The sequence below is a fragment of the Fundulus heteroclitus genome, chromosome 15 (assembly GCF_011125445.2).
Source record: "Fundulus heteroclitus isolate FHET01 chromosome 15, MU-UCD_Fhet_4.1, whole genome shotgun sequence".
In the NCBI taxonomy this organism is placed as follows: domain Eukaryota; kingdom Metazoa; phylum Chordata; class Actinopteri; order Cyprinodontiformes; family Fundulidae; genus Fundulus; species Fundulus heteroclitus.
In genome coordinates this window covers 11205300-11228707 of record NC_046375.1, presented here as the reverse complement: position 1 = coordinate 11228707, position 23408 = coordinate 11205300, and the positions used below count along the sequence as shown (strand labels likewise).

The following is a 23408-nucleotide window of genomic DNA, read 5'->3' as shown; positions in this document are numbered from 1 at the left end:
AGGAACAGCTGTGGCTGTGCGGACAACATCACCTACCCACAGCAGCACGTATAAATATATAAATATATTCATGCGGCTGAAGGTAAAAGCCAAAATATGCCTGGCACCTATGCGGCACTGACGCAGCACCTGGCAGAGTTTCAAATCATTACCTTTTCCCCCCCGAAAGAAAAAATAAATAAATAAATAAATCAGAAGGAGCAGACTCCGGCTGTGGACATTCAGGTGAGGATGTGTGTATCTTACTCACAGCACAGGGCCTTTTGTAGTCTGCGGATCTTCATGGCTGTCCGGTACGCAGAGAACCTCACATTGTTTAGGTCCGCTGCAGGCAGAGGGAAGATGAAAGGTGATTTGACAGTTGTGGGGGGGGGGGGGGAGGGGGGGCAGAAAACACAGAGCAACACAAATCTGCCTGCAGGGCATCACAAGCAGGATCCATGTCTTCACTCACACCTGACCTGTCTGTGGAGGAAAACCAAGACGAGGACGGTGCTGATGTGGAATTTGTGTAATTAGGTCAGTTGGTTTCCGTCTCCGAGGATGGACGGAGCTATTTGTTGAGCTGCTGCCCTACAGGAAATGCTCCCAAAGTTTCCGAGGTTATTACCAATCAGGCGGCTCATTAAGGAGCATTTGTGTTGGCCCTCCCACGGGGACCCAGACATGCACTGGGGTATTGATAAGCGAGCGGGGAGGAGGCAAGATATCAGCAGCTGTCTAGGTTAAATGTAAAAAGAAGATGCGTGTTAAGTTAAATGTAATTTTGGCACACCTCTGGGGCGGATTCCTAATTTAGGAATTAAGTTAGAAGCAATCAAATCTCCTACATTGCCTATTTTCCTAAATGTTAACCTATTTTAATTTAACCAACTCAAGAAAGAAGAGTGAGTTACCCTCTATAGTCAGGCCTGCAAACACTTGTTAAAAGAAGAGTTACACGGTTTGCATTTCAGGTATTTTACCACTTTTTGTAAGCTACTTCACGTTTGTAGGCATTGTTGTCGGTTATGAAAAAGAATTACTCACATATATTTCATAAAGTTCACACCCAAAAGCTTGGATTTCTTTCAGTAGTTCAATTTATATTTTCTGTTTTTGGCATCCATCTCTAAAACTGAAAGCCTTTTCATCTACTATCCTCTCCAGATAAATAGACATTTGTAGCTATGGACATAAAGCTCAGTTTTAACTAGACTTTTCTCAGTATTTTGTTGAATAAATACATTTTAGTGTATGCTTGTGTTATCTTTGTTTACTCTTGTGTAAACAGGTTGTACTTTAAGCTTCTGGTAGATAATTTCTATGAGAACATAACGTTTAAAATTGTGTCAATATGAACTCATACTACTTCATCTGCGGAACAAACACATATAGTCATGGTGGAAAAACAAAAGCAGCATCACCAATCACTTTCATTAAGGTAACACCATTTTAAAACTACAGAGGGGAAGCCTTACACAGTATATTTGTTAAGCCGCAAACTACAGGATGGCCTCTCGGCAGACAGCTGGACTAATTATTCAGCTAACATCATCTTTTTTCTAACTGTGTCTGAAAAAAAGGATAATATTCTGCAGCACAAGCATGATGGCTTATAAACTGCCTCTAAATTCAGATTTTAATTCTGCAGGAGTAACTGTTGATTCTGTGTTTCAAATCACTGCAATCAGATAATATGTCTGCCTTTTGTGTCAACACCATAATACAGTGATGCTTTAGTTAATGTTTAAGTATCGTTGTTTCCTTTTTCTTTGATGGCATCTTTTTTTACAAGTTTTACTGTAAGGTGCTCAGACAACATGGTTAAAGAAAACTGAGAGTCTAAGAATGGTGAACCGTCCTAAAGCTGCAGCAGGTAAATAAATTCAATTTGCATGACAGTTTTTTCATAAATCTGGAGACGCGTCATAAGTATGATCATTGACCTCTATTATAGCAGTGTGTTTGTGCTTTTGTTAGTCTTTCTGTCCTGTCATGGAAAATATATTGCTTATTTAGGCTTCCCGCCATCCTCACTCGTTAATCTTCAATAACTTTCTGAACCAATAAATGCAAGTGAAGGAAATTAAACATCAAATCTGGGACTTTTTATGATGTACCATTCAGCTCAAGGAGCACAATATTTCTGCAGATTGTTTTAAAGGATAAATATTGATCCTTCCACTGGAGTCATTAATTCTAGGTATTTATCTCAATAGCTTTCTCTTTAGAACAAAGATCAGCAATCTGTACCTCTAGATGTTGATCAGTGTGGCCCACTGTAATCTTGACAAAAAAAAACAATGGGAACTTTTATAATTATTAAATCACAATAACTCCATTTTGAGCACAGTTTGCCAGCATCTCATCAGCAGCACTGGCAACAAAGTTCTTAAAAAAGTCATTTGACTACTAAATTAATAATTCATTAATTAATTTATGCTAAAATGCTTTCTCCAACATCCAACACAAGTTTAATAATTCAGTGTATTTGAATGGCTGTTGGGAAAAACTGGAAGTGTGCTTCTCACACATTTTAGAAATTATGTTTTTTCTAGGCATCAGAAATGTGAAAAGTTAAATCTTACTCAAGGACAAGGAACAAAATAAATTTCCTGTGATTAACGGCACAGTTCACATTGCTGCTTTGTTTGAAAGAGATAAAACAGTTTGGGAGTTAGGAAGGTTTTGTGGCTCCAGACAAATTTAATTTAGGAAGAAAAATGGTAACATTAACTTTGTAGTTCATAAAGCTGCAGATGCCGATGCAGACAGGTAAATCACTGCTAAATGCCACTTAGAGTTAAATATATTGTATATATTAAACTTGAGATTAAAACTCTGCAATTAAACTCTGCAATTAATCAAATTGTATTTAAGTAATTAATTTGCTCAGGTTTCGTTATGTAATTAGACTGTTTTTTATGTGCAAAAATACAATGTTTGACAAACTAAACAAGTAATCGTGTTAAATAATCATGATTTTAATACAGACTAAAAATGACTGAGAATTATTTTAAACAAATTAAGATGGGTTTAGGATTACAAGATTCCTAAAAATACATGACATGAGTATGTGTGTGTTTTGTACCTAGAGATTGGTAGAGCTCTGTCATCTTTGGATGATCCCAGCAGGTCGTCTGTGTCTGGTGACTGAAAAGTATGACATCAAGAGAAAACATTTGGTATGAAGATCAAAAACATCACTTGACCTTAAACACAAAAAAAAAAACTAACAAAAAGCTGCACACACAAACGGAAATATTTCTGAGATACAAGCTTTACCAATCAGTGAACACACCATGTGTGGACTCTAACAGGTTGCGCTGACAACAGTCTTTGGTGAGGATGTTATTACTAAAGGTAAGAATACTCTAATTCAGGGATCTTTAAATCCAGCCCTCGAGATTTCGTGTCCTGTAACTTTCATATGTGTCTCTGCTTCAACAGAATTAAATCATCAAGTCATTAGCAAGAAGAACATGGGTGCATCCGAAAAGGTCTAATTGGTGAGGATTGTTCAGTCTAAGCGGAAGTGCGTCTGCGTTCACCATGATAAGTGCTGTCTGAATAGTGCAGTCAGTAAGGATGGTGGTAGGAAAAAGGAGCCTGTATGCTTCCTATTATAGTTCTTTTAGCATAGGGAGCTTGCAATGTCTCTTACTGGCACTAAGGAGCTAAAAGGAATCCCACAATCTTTGGCGTGGCATGACATAAGCACAGCTCACCTCACGGAAATTAATAAAGATGTCAGAAGAGAACTGACATTTTTAGGATTTTCTTTTTTTTAGGATTGCGTCTCTGCTATTCGCGGATGACGTGGTCCTATTGGCTTCATCAGGGCGTGATCTACAGCTCTCACTAGAGCGGTTCGCAGCAGAGTGCGAAGCGGCCGGGATGAAAATCAGTGCCTCCAAATCCGAGACCATGATCTTGAGCCGGAAAAGGGTAGAGTGCCTTCTCCGGTTTGGGGAGGATGTGCTACCCCTAGTGGAGGAGTTCAAGTATCTTGGGGTCTTGTTCACGAATGAGGGGAGGATGGAGCGGGAGATCGACAGGCGGATTGGTGCAGCGTCTGCTGTGAAGCGGGCGCTGTACCGATCCGTTGTGGTGAAGAGAGAGCTGAGCCAAAAGGCGAAGCTCTCGATTTACCAGTTGATCTACGTTCCTACCCTCATCTATGGTCACGAGCTTTGGGTCGTGACCGAAAGAACGAGATCCCGGATACAAGCGGCCGAAATGAGTTTTCTCCGTAGTGTGTCTGGGCTCTCCCTTAGAGATAGGGTGAGGAGCTCAGTCATCCGGGGAGGACTCAGAGTAGAGCCGCTGCTCCTCCACGTCGAGAGGAGCCAGTTGAGGTGGCTCGGGCATCTGGTCAGGATGCCTCCTGGACGCCTCCCTGGTGAGGTGTTCCAGGCACGTCCCACCGGGAGGAGACCCAGGGGAAGACCCAGGACACGCTGGAGGGACTATGTCTCCCGGCTGGCCTGGGAACGCCTTGGGATTCCTCCTGAGGAGCTGGCCCAAGTGGCTGGGGAGAGGGACGTCTGGGCCTCCCTACTGAAGCTGCTACCCCCGCGACCCGACCCCGGATAAGCGGAAGACAACGGACAGACGGTCAGAAGAGAAATGAACATTATAGGTGGAGTGAAGCGATGCTAGGTCAATCGGTAACACTAGTACTATTTACAGTGACATTATTGCTTCACGTGTTCTGTGTGCAAATGTACGAACATTTGTCTAAGTTGCATTTTTTGTAGTTCTTTTTCAGAAGGCTGTAGGCCCGGATTTGACTAGCATCAACCATTCCGAGCACGTAATGACGTGTATGAGTTAAAGGCTGTCCAAAATCGGCACCCATGACACTACGATACTACTTTCTACCCACGATAGAGTTCTTATTGTTGACCTCATGAAAGGTCAGGGAACAGGAGCTAGGAGCTATAATTAGAATGGTTCGGATGCAGCCCTTCACTGCATACTGAGCTAATTCAGCCATTTGATTCAGGTGTGCTAGACCAGAGACGCATCTAAATCTTTCAAGACACCGGACTGTGAGGCCTAGGGTGGAATACCCCTGCTCCTAGTCATATTTTTCACTATTAGTCAATTACAGCAGATAACGGAAAGGCTAAATGCAATATCCTTTTAAATTGTATACATGTAATCCTTTGTGAATGCAGTGCTGAAAACACTGATGTTGCGATGATAGTTTTGATTCGATATGTCGTACATACAGCTACTAACTGCTAATATAGGGTGTGATTATTTAGTCTATGCTTTAAAATATTAGTAAAACCCTATATATAAATATTTAAAGTTCAGTCAATATTATTTGGACATTTTTAAATTAAAAAAAAAATCAAAGCTTTTATAGCTTTTATAGATGCATGTTAACATAGACTTATAAGATTTTTTTCCCTACAGTCTGTGTATCAGGGCCAGGGACTGCAGAGTTGTTTCTAAATCTGATGCAGAAAACACAAAAACGCTCTCCAATCACACAGTGAATCACACTCATCACCACAGGGTGTCTTCCTAAACACCACAGGGCACAAAAATAAGGACACCAAGTTCCAAGTCCCTATGCACTTCTCCACTTCAGTCCCAAACAAACAAAAACAAAAGGGAAAAAAATACACTAAAAGATCAACACTGCATAAATAAATAAAATAAGCTACATGTCAAAACTGATCAAACACAGCTGCCTTCACATGCACAGGACCTCAAAAAAAAAAGAAGACTCAAGCTGCAAATGCAAGAGAAGTGTATCTATTTGAGGTGTGCAGGCTGTGATGTGGATCTAGTGTTTGAGTGTGTGTGGATCTATTTTTTATTTTTATTTTTTAAGAAAGCACCTGGCTGTCAGGAGCCACGCTCAGATCCGAGGAGAATGTTTGGAGAAGTTTTCCGCAAGACAGTTTTTGAAATGCAGAAGGTCCCCTGTGGATTCAGCAATGGCTCGCTCTGTGCTGACTGTCAGCAGGAAGTAAAGTCGAACCACTGCAGTGGATGGCATACGCTCCCCAAGCACACAGATGTTCATCGCTATTCAGCAGCTGCGCAGACCGATAACCTTTTTTTCCACAAACGAGCAGCCATCGCTAATGCGCGGACCTCCTTACGCGGTTGACTAACAAAGAGTTTGCCTAAACTGTCAGTGGGTTTAAATGAATGCGGCGGCGGAGATTTGTTGCCGTTTTCTCCGCACAAAGACAAGAACCGTTGGGAAGATTACCAGCTATTCACAGAGAAACTGGTCCAAAGTTGTGGTTAGAATGGGTTTAACAGTCACAACTTCCTCCAACAAAAACGTCCATTTCCGTCCATAAAAGCCTAAATGAGACCAGCCAATTTGCCAACTGTTTTATTTTAACACCTGCACTTGCTGCTGAATAACTGGGAAATGGTGTTACTAGTTTGGACTGGGAGGGGGTTGGGGGGGTGGGGGGTAAAAACTATCTGACAAAGCTGCTACCATTTAGGATTACAGGACCCATTCACAACCAAAAGAGGAAACAGCAGGAAGTTTTAGACCAGTGAACAAAATTATAGTCAACTCATTTGGGAACAAAAGCCTCTTAAAATCAAACAAAGTCATTTTGCACCTAATTTGACAGATAACTTGGTAAAGACACAATTTTAAATGTGATTTTTTTTGTTACAATCAGAAGATGACCAAAGCAGGACGGTCTCCCGCTGTGGATATTTCTGTGTCCAACACTTCTTTTTTCCTTCTGCTCTTGACGTTCCTCAGTTTTTAAAGCACAAGCTGCACAACCTAAACTGAAAATAAGTGGAAACGCAATCAAAGTCCCTAAAACTGATTCAGAAAGCATGAAGATCTAAAGATCAAAGCCACTTTGAAATATTACAAGAAAAACTCCTTGGAAGATCAAGTTTAAATTACTTGCTTCAAATAAGGTCGCTTAAAACCTCTCACAGTCCTGTAATGGTGGCCTTCTATGTAATAAGATCTAAGAAAAAAACATCCTGTTTGAGCTTTTAACAGAATTATAAAAGCACTCTTTGTCACCAGCATTAACAGCAAAAATGCACTTTCAACACTTTCATAAGATTAGTGTTCACCTCTGCAATATAAATTCAGACTTAAGGCGTCGGAGCTGATCCGGCTTCATTTGGTGACTCAATGACAATCTAAAAAGGCCTTCCCTTTGATTTGTCACCTATAAAACCATACGACTGATCTTTTTTCATTTACACAACAACCGAAGCACACGCAGACAAATCACTTTGAAGTAGACCTTCCTTTTCTGGCTGTGTTTTATTCAACTTTCTTTTTTTTTTTTTTTTTTTGCCCACATCAGAAAGGGACACGACGCTGAAACCAGTCTGCCAGAAGTTACACACACCGCTCTGTTTGAAGCAAGCCTGATAGCTTCGCCGGATGGTAACATCCATGATCACAGGCTTTGTTAACTTGAAAGTGATAAATCTGTCCTCTAAATTGCAATATAGCCAAAGCTTTTATCTCTAATCCCCGTCTAGTGACAGGCTACAGACGCAAATGCAGCGCAGGTGTCAATCCTCCCTTTTTTACTAGCCTAAAGTCTATTTTCTTCACCGGTGTGACTTCATTATCTTTTTTTTTTTAAAATGGGTTTCCTTCATTTCCTGCCGTTTCTGTTTTTTTTATTGCTTTAGAAAAACAAGCGGAGTACGAAGCGTACGTATCCACCGGGCTTCAGGATGGGCGAGAAATAACCTTTTACTCAAGGATTTTATAAGATTTCTGTCCGGCTGAACCGGGAGAGCAGTTTAAGCAATTTGACAAAAGTGACCCTCTTAGACTAACAGATCGCCTGCTGTGACAATTCGGCTTATTAAGAATAATTGCTTTTTCCCTTTGACATTTTATATGCTGCTTTCCCTTCCCTCGCCGCAGTTTCATTAAAGGTTAAAGTGATTTTCATTACTAATTTTGTCCCCGCTGTTCCATAACTAACAATATATGTCCTGCTACCCCAGCTCTGCACTGCCGTATTTCCTCTGGGGGAAAGAGGGGACGTAAACAAAGGCAAGCCTTCTAAGAAAAGCCTCCACAATCTCTCTGCGCTTTCCAAGATCAAAACGGCAATCTGAAAAGTAGCAAAACGCTTCGCTCGGCTGGTGGGAGTGTGTCACTGTCGCACGCTCAAGAGTGCGGCATGAATAATCATGAGTGGGCAGATGAATGACTCCACGCATGTCTGGCGAGCCAATGAAATGAAATTAGTGAAGGAGTGGTGAAAGCCAGACGAAGATTTGGGGAATATTCCTTTCCCCTCGCTGACAGCTCCTTCCAAACGCTTATCAGAAAGCGTCAGTGACAGGTGATAAGTGCCTTCATTCTCCACCTGATGTCTTTTTCCTTTTCTCTCGCTGACATCTCTTCACCCCTGCTTCTTTTTTTTTTTTTCTTAACGTTTTTTTTTTGCCGTCTGTATCACAGCTTTCTTCTGCAACTGAATCTAGAGCTCTGACAGAGTCGGATTCCTATTAAATGTTAAACGAACCACGCCAAAGGAAATGTGCGAGATGGAACAAGCGCGCAAGTTATTCAAAGAGTGAATCATCTGATTTCATCTCGTCATCTGAACTCCACGCTACAGGGAGGCCAAAATAAGCATAATTTTAATCAGGGGGACTTTTGTCGCGTAGGAGAAAAAAAAAAAAAAAAAGTGCACAGCGGGAGAGAAGAGAAGAGGATGGGTGTGCAGGAAATGAATGTGTCAAAGAGAGGGATGCGAGGATCCTGAGAATGCAGCAGCACTGAAAGCGACCTGTGATTAGTCCTGGGGATGGATTCAGAGTTCATCTCAGGCAGCTAATTAAGTGGGTTTTCAAAACTGAGTGCCGGCTTTCATGTGCCGTGTGTGAATGAGGAGGGACTTTAAACCAAAACCCATCTGCATGTTTGTTGAAATTGGGCTTTTGAGGGACCGACAAAAGTATTTCTTGCTCTGGAACATTACAATCGTAAACCTCAGTGTATTCTACTGAGACGTCATGTGATAGACCAACACAAGGCATGGCATGATTGGGAAATCAAAGTAAATAGACGCAATGTTTTCAAAATACTTTACCAATAAAGATCTGAAAAGTATGTCATCCGTTTGCCTTCAGATCTCCTGTATAGAAGCACCTTTAGCTGCAATTAAAGCTGCAAGCATTTTTGGGTATGTCTCAGCCAACTTTGCACATATGCAAAGTCAAATGTTTGTCCAATCTGCTTTTGAGAATAGCTCAAGTTAACTCAGCTCAGATTGAGATGAAGATGCTTTTGATCTCGACCATTTCGCTGTGACTGGCTGTACGGAAAGGATCCTTGTTCTGCTGGAAGGTGACCCTCAACCCCCGTCTCAAGTCTTTTGTTGTCTCCAATCGGTTTCCCTCAAAGACGGCCTTGTATTTAGGTCCAAACATGTCAAATCAACTCCGACCAGCTTCGCCGTCCCTTGAGACAATGTCATGATGTTGCCACCACCATGTTGCAATGCTGTGATGTCACGTTCAGGTTGAAGGGGAGGTAGTTTGCATGTAGGAAATCACAGTTCAGTTTAAACAGATCACCGTCTTCATCTAAATGACTCGTGATAAAATTGCAAACGAATCATCTTGTGGCAACACCATTGACCGTCTTCTAGCCTCAGATTTGAGTAAATGACCAAATATGGTCAAAAGATCCTCCCCACCTCATCTGTGGGTCTCATGCGGTTCTTCATAAGGCTTTTTGGTCTCCAATGGAGTCTGAAGCCTTCACAAAAAAAGCTGTATTTGTACTGAGATTATTTACTAATTAGAGGATTCTGAAGGTAAAGAACTGCTATGGATTTTATTTTTATTGATATTTGCAATGTTTAAAACCATGCCTCATTTCAAGACCACTTCAGAATCATGCACTGCTTTCTACTGGTCTATCACATAAAATCTCAATATGAATCCATCGAGGTTTGTGGCTGTAACCAGAGAAGATATGAAAAAGCAGCAGGGGCACGATGCTGATGATGTATAATGCAACACAGTGTAAGTTGAAGAGAAAAAATGTAGCTTTTTGATTCAAAGAGACTATTTCAGAAAAGAAAACTACTCCTGCAATGCTTAAATCTCACTGTGGATATCTGGTTACTGAGTTGAAGCTTTGCTACAGCTGGAGTTCATCTGCATCTTCATGTTTGTCTAACCAAGCGTGAGCGTACGCGCCGCTGCTCTATGCATTTGTATGCAAGGTTTTGTTTTGCTTGAATGCCGTTGCCCACAGATGTTCTGTTTGGGCACACGTGTTCTGTCAGTGTGACAGATGTAGGTTCACTGGCTGGGCACATCTGTGATCACAGGCAGTTTTTTTTTTTATTTATTTATTTTGCCTTTTGCTTTGTTTTTTTTCTCCAAATGTATGAACTGGTACTGGGAGCCCCGTCAGGCTTTAATCTCTGATCGCCTCCAGCGTCAAGCTGCTGCAGGCACAAACACAAGCAGGTGTCAGCCAATTTTTAGCACTCAATCCTATCTTGAGCATTCTGAATGGAAGGACGATCATGTGTTTTCTAGATAGGAAAAACAATTTGCAATCTATAAGGAATGAAACAACATGTCACTATAAAGCAATTAAAGTGGTATTATATGTCTTGTAATTCCGCAAATACAAGTATTTCCTTCTGTCTCCTGCAAATGCCAACTATGCAGCAAAATTGTGGGCTCCCAATTTTTCTTTTTGTTTCAAATACGTGACATGTTATCAGAATAAAACATAACTGCTGAACTTCATGGGTACTTTCAATGTAATTTCTGAGTGATGAAGTTTTTATTGAGAGTAGCATGCAATGCTTCAACATCTTTTAAGCTGACATTTACTGAGGAGCAAAATAAATAAATAAAAAACGCTACAGAGAGAAAGTTTATGTCCTTGTCTGAACAAAAGCCAAAGATTTGGCCATATTAGGCAAAGGTTGTCATGGGGACTAAGGTATCAAACTGAAGTCATTAAAGTCAGTTGCAGTCTAAGAAGCTGTACTGAGATACATCTATTTTTAGTGAAACGGATTTTATGATCTGATTTGGGAATGGGAAGGTCACACAACTGAACTTGAATACACATCAAGGAGCGTACCGGTGTATTATACATTAGAAAAAATTATTTATCTGCATGTGTTGTGCAAGTAAGGGGTACAGAATGGTTGCAGGTCTATTTGTCCCTTCACAATTACGTACTTTTGTGTCTTTTGCAGGTAGGAAAAGGAACCATTTTCCACAGGACACCACCAACTATGCTTCTACCCCAGGCCTGTCCAGGAGATGAGACCTAACTTTGACATCTGACGATTTTAAGTGATTTTCTGTAATCCCTTTATTGCTCATTGTATGGAAATGTGGATTTGAGATCCAATAACTCATATGCCCTAACGCAAGGTCTCTTAAAGTTAGTTTCATTTGATCAAGGTCCATCATTTGTTACAATAAACCAGCCCTAAAGGGATGAAAAAGCAAAACAAGCACAATGGGGTTACAAAATGGTAAAAAGGGCAATTTGACAATTTTAGTAGAAAAGGAAGGAACTAAAAAAAAGAAGAGCTCAGTAAAAACTATCACTTTTATGAAGAAAACATGCAAGCTGTTATTACTGACAAAGGTTTCGAGATAAGAAATTCAAAAAGGCAAAAACAAGTAAAATCTTGTTTAAAAAAAAGTTCTCAGACACAGTACGAGATCACCTTGGTGCCAAAATTAAACCGACAGCAATGCCAAAAATAAATATCTCAAATGCCGTTTCTTACGGCTAAAAAGAAATTGAAATCAGAAAATGAGTTTCTCCACGAAAATCCCATAGCCGACGTGCCATGAGAGCCTTAGTGCTTCATAATTTACACAAACACGCATACATTTCAAGCATGCACAAACGTACTAATTTTCATACGTACTTGATGTAGTAGGGAACCTTGTTCTGAGAGACTGCGCGTTGCCAGGGGAGCTGTACAGATGCTGCAAACAAAAAAATTAACAAAAACAAAAAAAGGAGATTAAAACTCAAGAAGCATTTGAAAGTGAAACACCATCTTAGTAAATACTGCGTGCACTGTAGCCATCATTTTAGTATCCAGGCCTGACTGGAAACGAGCCTCACATTTTCATAATACAGGAACAAGTTTTAATGTCTGTTGCGGCGTTAAATCCAGCTAAACAGTGGTACTCAAGAAGCTCTCCTCCGGAGCAATAAGCAGGAGAAATGTGGCGTGATTTATCTCCGTATCACTTTCCCTCCCCCGCGACACAGCTTCTCACTCCGATATAGAGATGAAAAGACAGTAAGAGAAAGAGATTAAGCAAGATTGGTAGATATACGAGATGGATAGGGCAAGATAAGAACGCGCTACTTTATTGATCCCCGAGGGAATATTAAGCTACTAGTGTAATGAGAGCGAATGTGTGATGAAGGAGATTGTGTCACAGTGCCACGGAGATGAAAGACGACTGGTATTTTGTCTGGTCCACTTGCTGGGCTCTCAGCAGCGCTTGCTCAGTAAATTTGTATCTGGCGGTGAGGCAGCGTGGCGACCGAACACCTGCTCTGAATCACACGCAGAGCATTTAGTCTCCGTGCCTGACAGCCAGTAAAAAGTATCAGGCGGAGCTCGAAGAAGTCTGATGGCTGGATTATTATGAAAAATGAAGAATGGAGGAGCGAGGCATGGGCGGGAAGAGGGGACGGCTGCTTTGTTTAAATGCTTCTGAATTTGTCTCCCTCTGTTAAGCTTTGGCTCCAACTTTTCTGTGCAGAACTAATGACCACTTCAAAGGAGGGAATAAAAGGAGTCAGTAACATTGTCATTAAACATTTCATTATTAAAAAGTGCCTCATCTGCGCGTAAGAAAGTCATTCATAAATATTAGGTGTTAAGGAAAAAGCCTTTAAATAAATTTACCTTTTATTATGCATGATTTTTTTTTATATATTCAGCTATTAACTTCAGTACATTTAGTTAAAGGAGCATAGCGCAAGTTTCAGAGTTTTGTAGAAGTCTGCACTCGTATAGGAGAAGAGGAGAAGCATCTGTTGCTGTGACGGCACAGGTCTTTCGTTCAGAGGCTAACATCTTAACAGATAGCTATAAATGTTGAAGTTAGCCCGCGTTCTCTCGCTAATGTGTCAATAGCGGCGGAAACTCAACAAAGTAGCCAGATGAATGAGAGCGCATGACGTCTGACACCCATGGCCAGAAAATACGACCTGAATCAATCTCTCGTGAACTAATGGAGCCTATAAAGGCAACCGCGGTATCTTTTTACACGTTGAGCAATTGTAAGCGCATGTATTGGAAATATAAAAGTAATATTTACCCTTTAAACTTGTGCATTGCTCCTCTAAAGGGTGAAAAAAAAAATCACATAATCAATCTAATAATGATGCCATGTACTCTGATGTGGTCCCCAAGTCCTTCAGAGAAAAAAAATACCCACAGTATCACAGGACCACCACCACACCCAACGATATGCTTAAGGTATTTTTTTCAACAGGTTCATCTTCAGCTTAATAAAAGAAGAAAGGGCAAACATTTTCACTGGCACGATAACTACTATGATGTCCAGTTTGATATGTCAAGTTCCACAGTTTTGAAGAAGTTTGCCCCTCTGGCGATAAGTTAAAATGACACCAGTGTTGGCGCATGGGAGAAGAGGAAAAGCATCTGCTGCTCCGACTGCATGGGTGTTTCTTTTTTTGTTTGTTTGTTGTCTTATGAGGACAGAACGTTATAAATATTGAAGTTAGCCCTTGTTCCCTCGCTAAAGCGACAACTGCGGCGAAGACTCAACAAAGCAGCCAGATAAACAAGAGAGCACAGCACGTCACACCCATGCGAATGCGAACTAATGGAGCCAATAGAGCAGGGATCATCAACTCCAGTCCTAGGGGGCTGGTGTCCTGAGACCTTTAGCTGTGTCCCTGATCCAACACGTGTGAATTAAATGGCTGAATTACCTCCTTAGAATGCAGTCACATTATCTAGAGTCTAGCTAATGACCTGATTTCTTTTTTTACCCTGGTGTGTTGAAGCAGAGACATAAATGCTGCAGGACACCGGCCCTCGAGGCCTCAAGTTGACAATAGCTGCTAGAGGCAACTGTGGTAAATAGAGGAAAACTCAGTTTACATGTTGGGCAGTTGTAAGGGAATGTATGGGAAAGAAGAAAATTGTATTTAACCTTTAAACTTGTGCAATGCTCCTTTAACAAGCTAAAAAATACTTTGCTGCAATTAAAATTAAACAATAGCACTGGTTGGCATTATTAATATTTAATAGTTAGTATGAACAGTCACCCTAAAAAGATTTCAGCAAAAAATTGGAATTGAGCATCATGACCTGCAGTGTGGAAATAACCTAAAGGTCCATTCATACCCTACGTGTGGCCTACATGTCCGTACGTTCTATCCGTTGACTCCTTCATACCTCCGTCTGTCTTTTATGTTGAGGTGAGCAATAACCAATATTTCCTCTAGGTGGCAGTGCTGGGCGCCAATAATTCGTCATTGATCAAACAGACATCCCGTTTGCTCCATCGGCGGGTTTTTTAAAATTATTTATTTTGCTATGAGCGCGCAAATAGCGCTCCCTAATTGCGGTCCACTTGGATTTTATGACATCCCCTGTCATGCCCAGAGCCTCCCCGATTTCTTGAAAACTATTTAGAACTTTTTGTTTGTCCCTGTGCCACGGACACGACACATCATAAACGTGTGGGTAGTTGCGGACAAGCTCCGCAAGTCATTCCTCGAATCCCACCATTGTTTAAAGCTCAGAATTATAACCTTCTTTGTGATTTTGTTGACATTTTGTACTACAAACTCAATAGCGCCCCCACCTTTTCCGGTAGTATTGCTCCGTATTGATCTGTTTCGTCCGTAATCGTAAGCTCCCAATTTTCGTGTCAAAATACGGACAAAATCAACGGTTAGAACGTGTGAAAAACTCCACACGTATCCGTACCCGTCTTTTACGTGAGGTATGAATGGGCCTTAAGGCACCCGGCATTTAGCATTTCCTTTTTAGAGCTAGGTCTACTCACTGGAGAGGAAATGCTGAGAGGAGGGCCCAAAGTCTCTGTGCGCTTCCTGGAGGAGTTTTAGTCTGTCCTCCACCGCTACCTGTGAGAAGAATAAAAGGTGAGCTGAAAAACAGTGATCATAAAAACACAACTTTACACTGGACGTTATATCTGGATCGAAGTACATTCAATTTAAAGGCAATCAAAACAGAAGGGGATTTTCTGTAATTTCCCCAACTCAGAGAATGTCCCTCCATAGAAGCATTAAAGCATTTAATATCACATCCCTAATAAATCATTTACAGAAATCATTTTACCATGCAGCGCCCATTTTTTATTATAAATTAATTCCCAATTGCTCACAGAGGGAGAAGAATAAGCAATGCATTGGTTATTTCCCCAGCTTCCCTACACGTTTAACAAAAAAAGAATCTTTGTTTTCGTCCCAGTGTCAAAAAATTGTTAGTCCACCAGTGAGCAGAAACTACAGTTTGGCCCAGAGCAATCAAAAGACCATACAATAAAGTTCTTTCTGCTTTCTTTCAGTGAAACAGAGATGCAAGTCTGTGTGAAGGCTGGCCTAAGCATAAAAAAAAAAAAAACATAGCCAGGCATCAATCAGTGACTGCATCTTCGCCGACCATGCACTTCTTCTGGGGCTGTGTGAAACTGACAGTGGCATGGCCAGCTACATATAACTAGTGCTTGTCAGGGTCAACAAACAAGCCTCGTCCAAGTGCAAAACAGAGCTCTGCCAGCGCCACAAACTACCTCGATCGTTATGGGAAGACATGACAGGCATGACGGTGAGGAGCTGTCTCAGCAGCTATCAGATGTAAAACAGCACTGACCACCCAAGGATCACACCGCGGTACAAAACCTCCAGAAAGCCACAGCAGATAAGTCAGATATTCACAACTAAGTGTGAAAAAACATTTTCTGACGATTTTTATTAATTTTTACTTGGGGTGCTTTGCGATGTTGTGACACAGAGTTAATGGTGGCATTTGATTAGTAGCTTCTTATCGGCGCTAAACTATAGGGTCACTTCAATGTTTCATTTAATCTGAACCACATTTAATTATATTCAGACTTTTAACTTCTCGGACTCTAAAATTCTTAGACTCGTCAAAGCTACTTTGAATTGCTAAACACTGAACAGTTTGAGATTCATGACATCTTTATTCTATTTGCGAAAACATAAAAATAGCCTTTTGGGTGGGTTTCTGGCATTGGGACAACTTGGTCAAACAAGGACTTAACACTGATTACAGGCAAATGGCAAATTATTCGTTTTTCCAAACACATTGCAAAAACATGTTCTCATCTCGTTATCATGAAGAGCTTTCTGTTTCGTAATGATCATCATCTAACAAGCTGTGTATATTGAGTCACCCTAATTAGCTTGACTGAACATTATTAGTCCCCTGTCTAAGTTTAATGTTAGAAAAACAGAAACCCCTCTCCTCTAAAATAAGAAACACAGCAACTGAGTTATGAATACGCAAAGCTGGAAGGGGCTATATATGAAAGCCAACTGTGCACAGAGAGTTTGTAACATGAAAAGTACATCCCTGGTTTTTGAGAGAAAATAACGTTTTTAGTTGGCCTTGTAAGTCCCTTCAGTGTTCACGCTACTGCATTGCAAGCACTGCAGACCATAAGGACCCTCCAGAACCTTTCAAACCAAATAAAAATGCTACCTCCAAACAAAGGATTTGGAACATAAGTTGTTAAAGGTTACACCCGACAAGAAACATTAAGCAAAAAATATTGTTACACTGAAGGATGTTACATAAACCCCACTAGGGGCTCCATCTATTTGGTAATACAAAAATATTTATTGCTGTCAGGCAACATTATTGCTGGGATTGAGAATTAATTGTACGACGAATATTAGTGCTGCTTTTTAACTCACTGCTTTCAGCAAGTTTTTTTTAATTTGGATGTGATATTGTGTGTGACATTTGTGTTTTTATTTAGGGCTGCTGTTTAGAAGTGTGAAGCAGTGGGATTTGAGCTCAGAAGAGCTGCTGCAACACACCAATATGAAACATCAAGAGTCTGTAATTACATCAGATTCCCATCAATTAGTCTCCCATATAAAAGGATTGTTTTTTTTTTTTACTTGACTATTAAAACAACTAATTTAGAATATAGAGGGTGAGCTACATGTGAATCACATCCGACTGAAGTTATGTGGTTTAAAACCACATTTTTTGGTTAACTAAATTTAACATAATTAACCAAATTTTGGACCATTGCCACAGATCGCCTCAAACTACTTCTGGTTTTAATATAGCCAAGGTGTTTGTTTATGCATGTTCTACACATACCAAATCTCTTACTGGAAGCATGTTGATGCCATCTAGTGGCCAAAAAGCAAACCTATCCGAATTTTGACATTGTTTTAGATTAGAGGTTCCTAAATCTTTTCAGCCCGGGTACCCCCAAAATAACAGTGCCATACACTGGTGACCCCCTTTTTAAAGTAGTTTCAAGTAGTATTTAAAGTAGTATTTTTATTAGAAGTCTTACAAAAAAATGCAGCCTTCCTCATGCTTTAAAACGAGCAATGTTGAGCATCGTTTAAAGTTATGCTTTGTTATCAGTTTCACAAATAAAGAAAAATCTTTTTAGCACATCATCTCGCAACCCCCAACTTTGGCAACCCGCTGTTTTAGAGTGTTAGGTTGTTAGGCGCTTGAAAGACAAGAAATAGTTGTAAACTCATGTTGTAACTCAGTTTATAAGCCCTGTTTAGCATCAGCAGCAATTAAATAATGCAAATACCTGGGATAGGAAAATATGTTTAATACCACACTCAATTATACCTAATGTTTCTAATTATAAACCATTCCTAAATTTAGATTTATTGCGCACGTTAAATCCAAATACCTGATCTGTTTAATGTAACATCCGTTTAACATCTGATACCCAGTTGTTAGTGTTGGTAAATATCTTTGTAAATCAATCCAGGCAGCAAGGGGCCATGCATAAATCCTTATTCACATCATTGTGGGGTGTTATCTTAGACTGAAAGATGTGAAGATGAATTTTCCATGTGAATTTAACCTCCTAAAGAAACTAAATAATAGGCATAAAAAGGCATTAGGATTGACTGTTACTGTTAATCACAACTTCAAAAAATAAACTGTTCATGGTAGAAAAACAGTCAACCTTTACATCTGGGTAAAGCTTCATGCTTTATCAATCGAATCAAAAAAAAAAAAAAAAAGTCCTTTAAAAGCCGAGTATTGACAGCCCAGCCAGTGCACCTGTGGTCCACAGTACGTCTGTCTGTTTTCTTCGCCTCGCTCGTTTGAGTAGCAGCACAGACAGACCTGCACATCTGCTCAAATATGACAGCCAGCTCACAGATGTCCGCCCAATGATCCTGGTTATGGTCACGGAAAAAGGCCAGCAGTTGTGTCTTTTGTTTTCTTTCATCTGCTAATGACTTTTTATGCCTTCCGTACCACGGCGAGACAGATGTTGACTGTCTGCATATGAAGCATAATCGTCGGCCCGCGCAGTCGGACCAGGCTTATTAGTGAAGCTGCTGCCTTCCTGCAGGCTAAAACAAAACAAGACCAAAAAGACCAGTCCAATAAAAAAAACGTTCTTCTCTGCCTCAGTGTGTGACTTATGATCACATTATTGGCAAGAAAGAACATTAATGGCAATCTGTGCACTACATAGAAAAATCACATTACCATTTAGTCCCGCTCGACAGTATTCCCCTTAGGTAGAGTCACACTTAAAAACAAAATAACTTGTATTTTTTTCCCCCCAAGATGTCTTTATTACTAATGCCGCCATGCTGTGGGGGCAACACTGTCTTTGAAATTAGTTTCCTTCATAAATGGAGCCATCACTGGACATAAGAGGAAAAATATATATAATTTATTTTTATCTTTACCTACCCCCAGTCTCTGTTTCAACTAGGGAAAGAAAAAAAAAAACAACACAAATGATTTAAAAGGTTTAACCCATGTTCTGAAGAATTCCTCCCAGTTTATACCTCCGTTTATCAATAATTCTATAATAATATCTCGCATTGCTGATAAAAAAAACTAAAGTATTTCCCTTTTTATATCCCAACCGACCCTCTTCTTTTTCCCTTCTCTTCTGATGACTAGTAACAAAAATGGATTTTCCCTTCAGGGCTAGACACGCTCCAGTATGAGAGCGCTCAGCGGGCACCACAGCGGATCAGACCAAGACTATCAAGCTTGCAGAGAACCCGAGATGTGACTGGTGCGCTGTGAGGACAACATCCACTGATGTGCCGAGACAAAGTGCCGCACAACCGACACAAAATGAAATCGCTGCAAAGCGTGAAATAGAGAGAAAGATAACACAGGCAGACAGCGGGGAAACGTACGCAAACACACTAAAGAGAAACAAATGTGCTCAAAATTATCAAAGAAATGGAAAACGGAAAGCATTTAGCTACCTGCAGAAGCTTCCATCTCATGTTGAGCTGGTCCAGTTGTCTGGAGGCAGTAGACGAAAGCTGGATGTCCAGCGGCGTTAGATCGGCAGCAAGCTCATTGACCACCCGGACGTCCTGACGGAGGGGGGCCACCTCCTCCCTGAAGGCCTGGAGACAAGAGCCACGTACCAGAATTATCGTTTAATCTCCCCACGGGGGCCGTCAATCTCATGTTTACGTCTGTAAAACTGCATGGTGCGCTGGAAACAACAGAATACCCCCCTTGTTGTGATGACAATGAACCTAATGTGTCAGAAGCACTTTAAACACCCAAGGTGCAGAGTAACAGACAAAAACGTGCATCCGAGTCCCGACGACTTGTTTTTCTTTGCCATTCTCACTGCTGCAATTTTTTTTCTTGTTAACGATTGTTTTCAGTCTTCAGTCTCTTTTAGAAGAGACATTAGCAAATTTGGCAAAAGTTACAAACTAATGAAGGCAACAAAAAATGTAGATGAACTTTGGTGTATATATAAAGAAAAGAGCACAGCCACTCTTAGCGGCACCGCTGCTAAATATATGTAAAAAGCCTGAGAACAAAATTATTTTTTATTGCAGTAGCAAAATCTCATACATAAAGTTTTGGACACATCCAAGTTGTAATCTGGTAGAGGGGTACCAATAATTGCCATAATTACCACGTTGCCTTTAGCACCACACTTAATCTCTTCTGTTACTCTCTCTTCAGCTCAGCCTAAAAGGTTTTTTATGCATCTTTTCTCAAAAATCACACAGTATACAGTACAGTGAGATCCCTGTTGCCAGTTTCCAGTTCTGCTCTTTCAGAGCTAACATGGGTTAAAAAAAAAAAAACATTTCACAACATCTACTTTTCCGTCTTACACAGGATCCTATCGTCATAGCAATCTGACCTGATTGAGGGGATGAGCGGATCGCATATGCTAGCACATTTGTGCGGGTGTTTATCTCCACTGCTATGGACAAAGAACGTTGAAATGAATAAGGGATAGTGCCTGACGAGGTGTCCATTATCAGAAATGAATGGACGACGCGGAGGCATGAACCGCAGTCCATTCATTTCTGACAATGGACACCTCAAAAGGACATTATCCCGCTTATACCATGGTCACTTACGGAATAAATAAATATTAAATCTTTGGGGTGGACGATATAGAAAAACAGTATATTGATAAAATAGAAATATTGATCGATAACTATCAACAAATTCAAAACATACATCTTAAGTGCAGCCCTGGGCATTTTAAACTGTTGCTTTGCGATCTATTTTAGTTACAGAACACACAAACACTGAATTCAAACTCAACCCTTTAATTCAACCAACTTTTTTTTTTACCAAAATTACTTTTTGGTACGTGTTCTTTTTTTAAAAAAAGAGCTCGTCCTCTCTGAAGTCTTTGAAGGGGGCGGAGCTTAGTTCGTGGGTCTGTATTTGTGATTGGTTGGGAGGAAGTAATGACTAAAATATTAACTAACATGGCTAGAGTGCAAAAGAAGGAAAACTGTTACTCTAATGAACTTTTTATTGACCCTTTTTTCATCGATATATGTCGGTCGATAGATATATATATATATATATATATATATATATATATATATATATATATATATATATATATATATATATATATATATATATATATATATATATATATATATATATATATATATATTGTTATAGAATTATCGTCCAGCCCTATTAAATCTATTATTATTTATACTTTAATGCTTTTTTTCACTGTTAAAATAGGAGTTTTTTCACAAGGAAGAACAGAACTATTTAATATCTCTCGTGGGATGCGTTGCCAATGTAACCTGCGTTAAGTGTGTTGCCGTCACCAGCTAATGTTTAAGCCAGCACACCAATTTAAAACAATTAGTTGAACACACCTTTTTTATAGGTGTCTAATAATAACCCTTTTAACGGACTTCCTGCGGCCAACCAGAATCAAGTATTCACCCAGAGCGTGGCAAAAATAAAGATTAATCCTTTAATGATCTGACATTCACATTGCTTACAACTCACTGAGATTAGTTGAGTATTTGACTATTTTCAAGTTGCAATTTTATGTTTTAGAGTGATAAGCCTGGCAGATATTAGGATGTCACGTGCTAGTGAATTATTGTGGATTTTTTATTTTATTTTTTTTTATTTCCTTTATTTAACCAGGTAAACCCCGTTGAGATCTGGATCTCATTTTCAAGGGGGACCTGGGCAGAAATATGCAAAAACACTACAACCTGGTTACAAAAATAAAACCAATTAATACATATGCACAAATATAAAACAATAAAATAATTAAGATTACAATAATGGATAATAAAGATACTACATTACGTGTTATTTCTAAAATGTAAAATTACACCTGATCTGCTCACAGCATCATTGGCATTTACTCTCTGGTGGTCGGCCGTGGCCAAAGCACAAGAGGGTTAAGCATTTTCCTCCTCTGTGGGCTTTAAGTAACAAGTGAAGGACAGTGATGTTGTTTTTTTTTTGTAAATATCATGTTAAAGTGGCACATAAAGCTCTGCACACTGTGTAGTGCTTCCACTTCCCCACGTGTTTAGCCGGTGGCAGAGAGCAAATACACCCGAGGGCAGCGCTGCTTACTGACCAGGTAATGTGATCAAACAGCGCTGCACGACGGCAGTAAAAGTACGTGGAACGCCGCTTTTGAGAGCAAACTGCACAGATGATTATTACTGCCGAGCCCCGACATTTCAAATATAAAGTCAGAGAATATCTCTGTTCAGATGAGACATTCAGGCAAGATGAGGGGAAACAAAACAGCTGAAGATGAGTCAGCGTTGGTATGGCACCATGTTTTCAATCCAGTTTTTCTCTTTTTTGTTTATTGACTTTCGGTTATGTATGCATCATTCAGACTGGTGGGGGCTGAGGCACTGAGAAAAATACATTTCATGAAGAAGGTTTAAAAATCACATTCCCTCTAAATTGTAGAGACTGTAAAGAGTGACGCGGAGAAAGGTTGAGCAGGTAGAAGTAAATGAGATAAATGATATTCTATAAAGTAAATAGATATTAAACTTTTCTTCCCAACATAGTTGAATGATTTAAAATAGTTTAAAGAGTAAAGCTTGTTTAAAAACAGAAAGACGTTTTGAATGTAACTCCATCTGGAAAGTTACGACATTGTTGTTTAAAACAAATTGAGGAAGAAATTGCTGTAGATCATCAAATTACGTATTACTCATTAATGCAGTCTTAAAGCAAAATTTATTCTAATTAAAACGCTTTGCCTATTGTGTCAAATACTGCAGTTTAAAAATAATTTGATTAATTGTGATTAATTAAATACAAAGCTTCCAACTCAGATTCATTTCTTTTGTTCTTCCTCGTTAACCAATTTTGTGTTGATTTGACCGTTTTTTTTATCCATATCTGCAAAAGACCCAGTGACCGTGATGCAGCATGGGGAAGCGGATGAGCTCACAACCCATATATGCGGGTAATTAATTGTGGCCTTACAGTTGTTATCCAGGACCTTAGGACTTTGCAACAAGTCCTATCCCAGTCCCTTCCCTGCCTAGAATATTGTGAGTAAAAGCCACTGGTCCAATAAAATCCTTCCAAAATGTCCACAATGTCCTGCACTTGTAGAAGATCCCAGGCTATTTGGAAGATCCCAGGCCTAGAACATCACAGACCCTCCACCATACATAAAACTGGACATGTTGCGGTCCCACCAGGATTCCTTGTTGCTCTAAATTGTAATCTTAGTCTCAGGTAAAGGTCCCAGCAGCCTTAATCCCAAACGCCTGGCTGGCATGTAGAAAGGATCCAATAAAATAAATGTACGTTTTTTTTGCCCAGGGTGCTGTATGTTTCACAATAAAGCACATTCTAACAGTGTTTTATACATTATTCAGCATTAAACTACTGTTA

General features: G+C 40.0%; 1 protein-coding gene across 9 annotated transcripts in view; it reads right to left on the bottom strand.

Annotated features, from left to right (window-relative positions):
- utrn (utrophin) overlaps nucleotides 1-23408 on the bottom strand; it is a 242331-nt gene that overhangs the window by 56849 nt on the left and 162074 nt on the right. For all 9 annotated transcript variants that reach the window (XM_036147379.1, XM_036147378.1, XM_036147377.1 and 6 more), the window contains 5 exons: nucleotides 19481-19627; nucleotides 15043-15121; nucleotides 11901-11961; nucleotides 3074-3135; nucleotides 251-325 (listed from right to left, as the gene is read on the bottom strand). In XM_036147379.1, the coding sequence (XP_036003272.1) occupies nucleotides 251-325; nucleotides 3074-3135; nucleotides 11901-11961; nucleotides 15043-15121; nucleotides 19481-19627 (424 nt within the window). The remainder of the gene's footprint in view (nucleotides 1-250; nucleotides 326-3073; nucleotides 3136-11900; nucleotides 11962-15042; nucleotides 15122-19480; nucleotides 19628-23408) is intronic.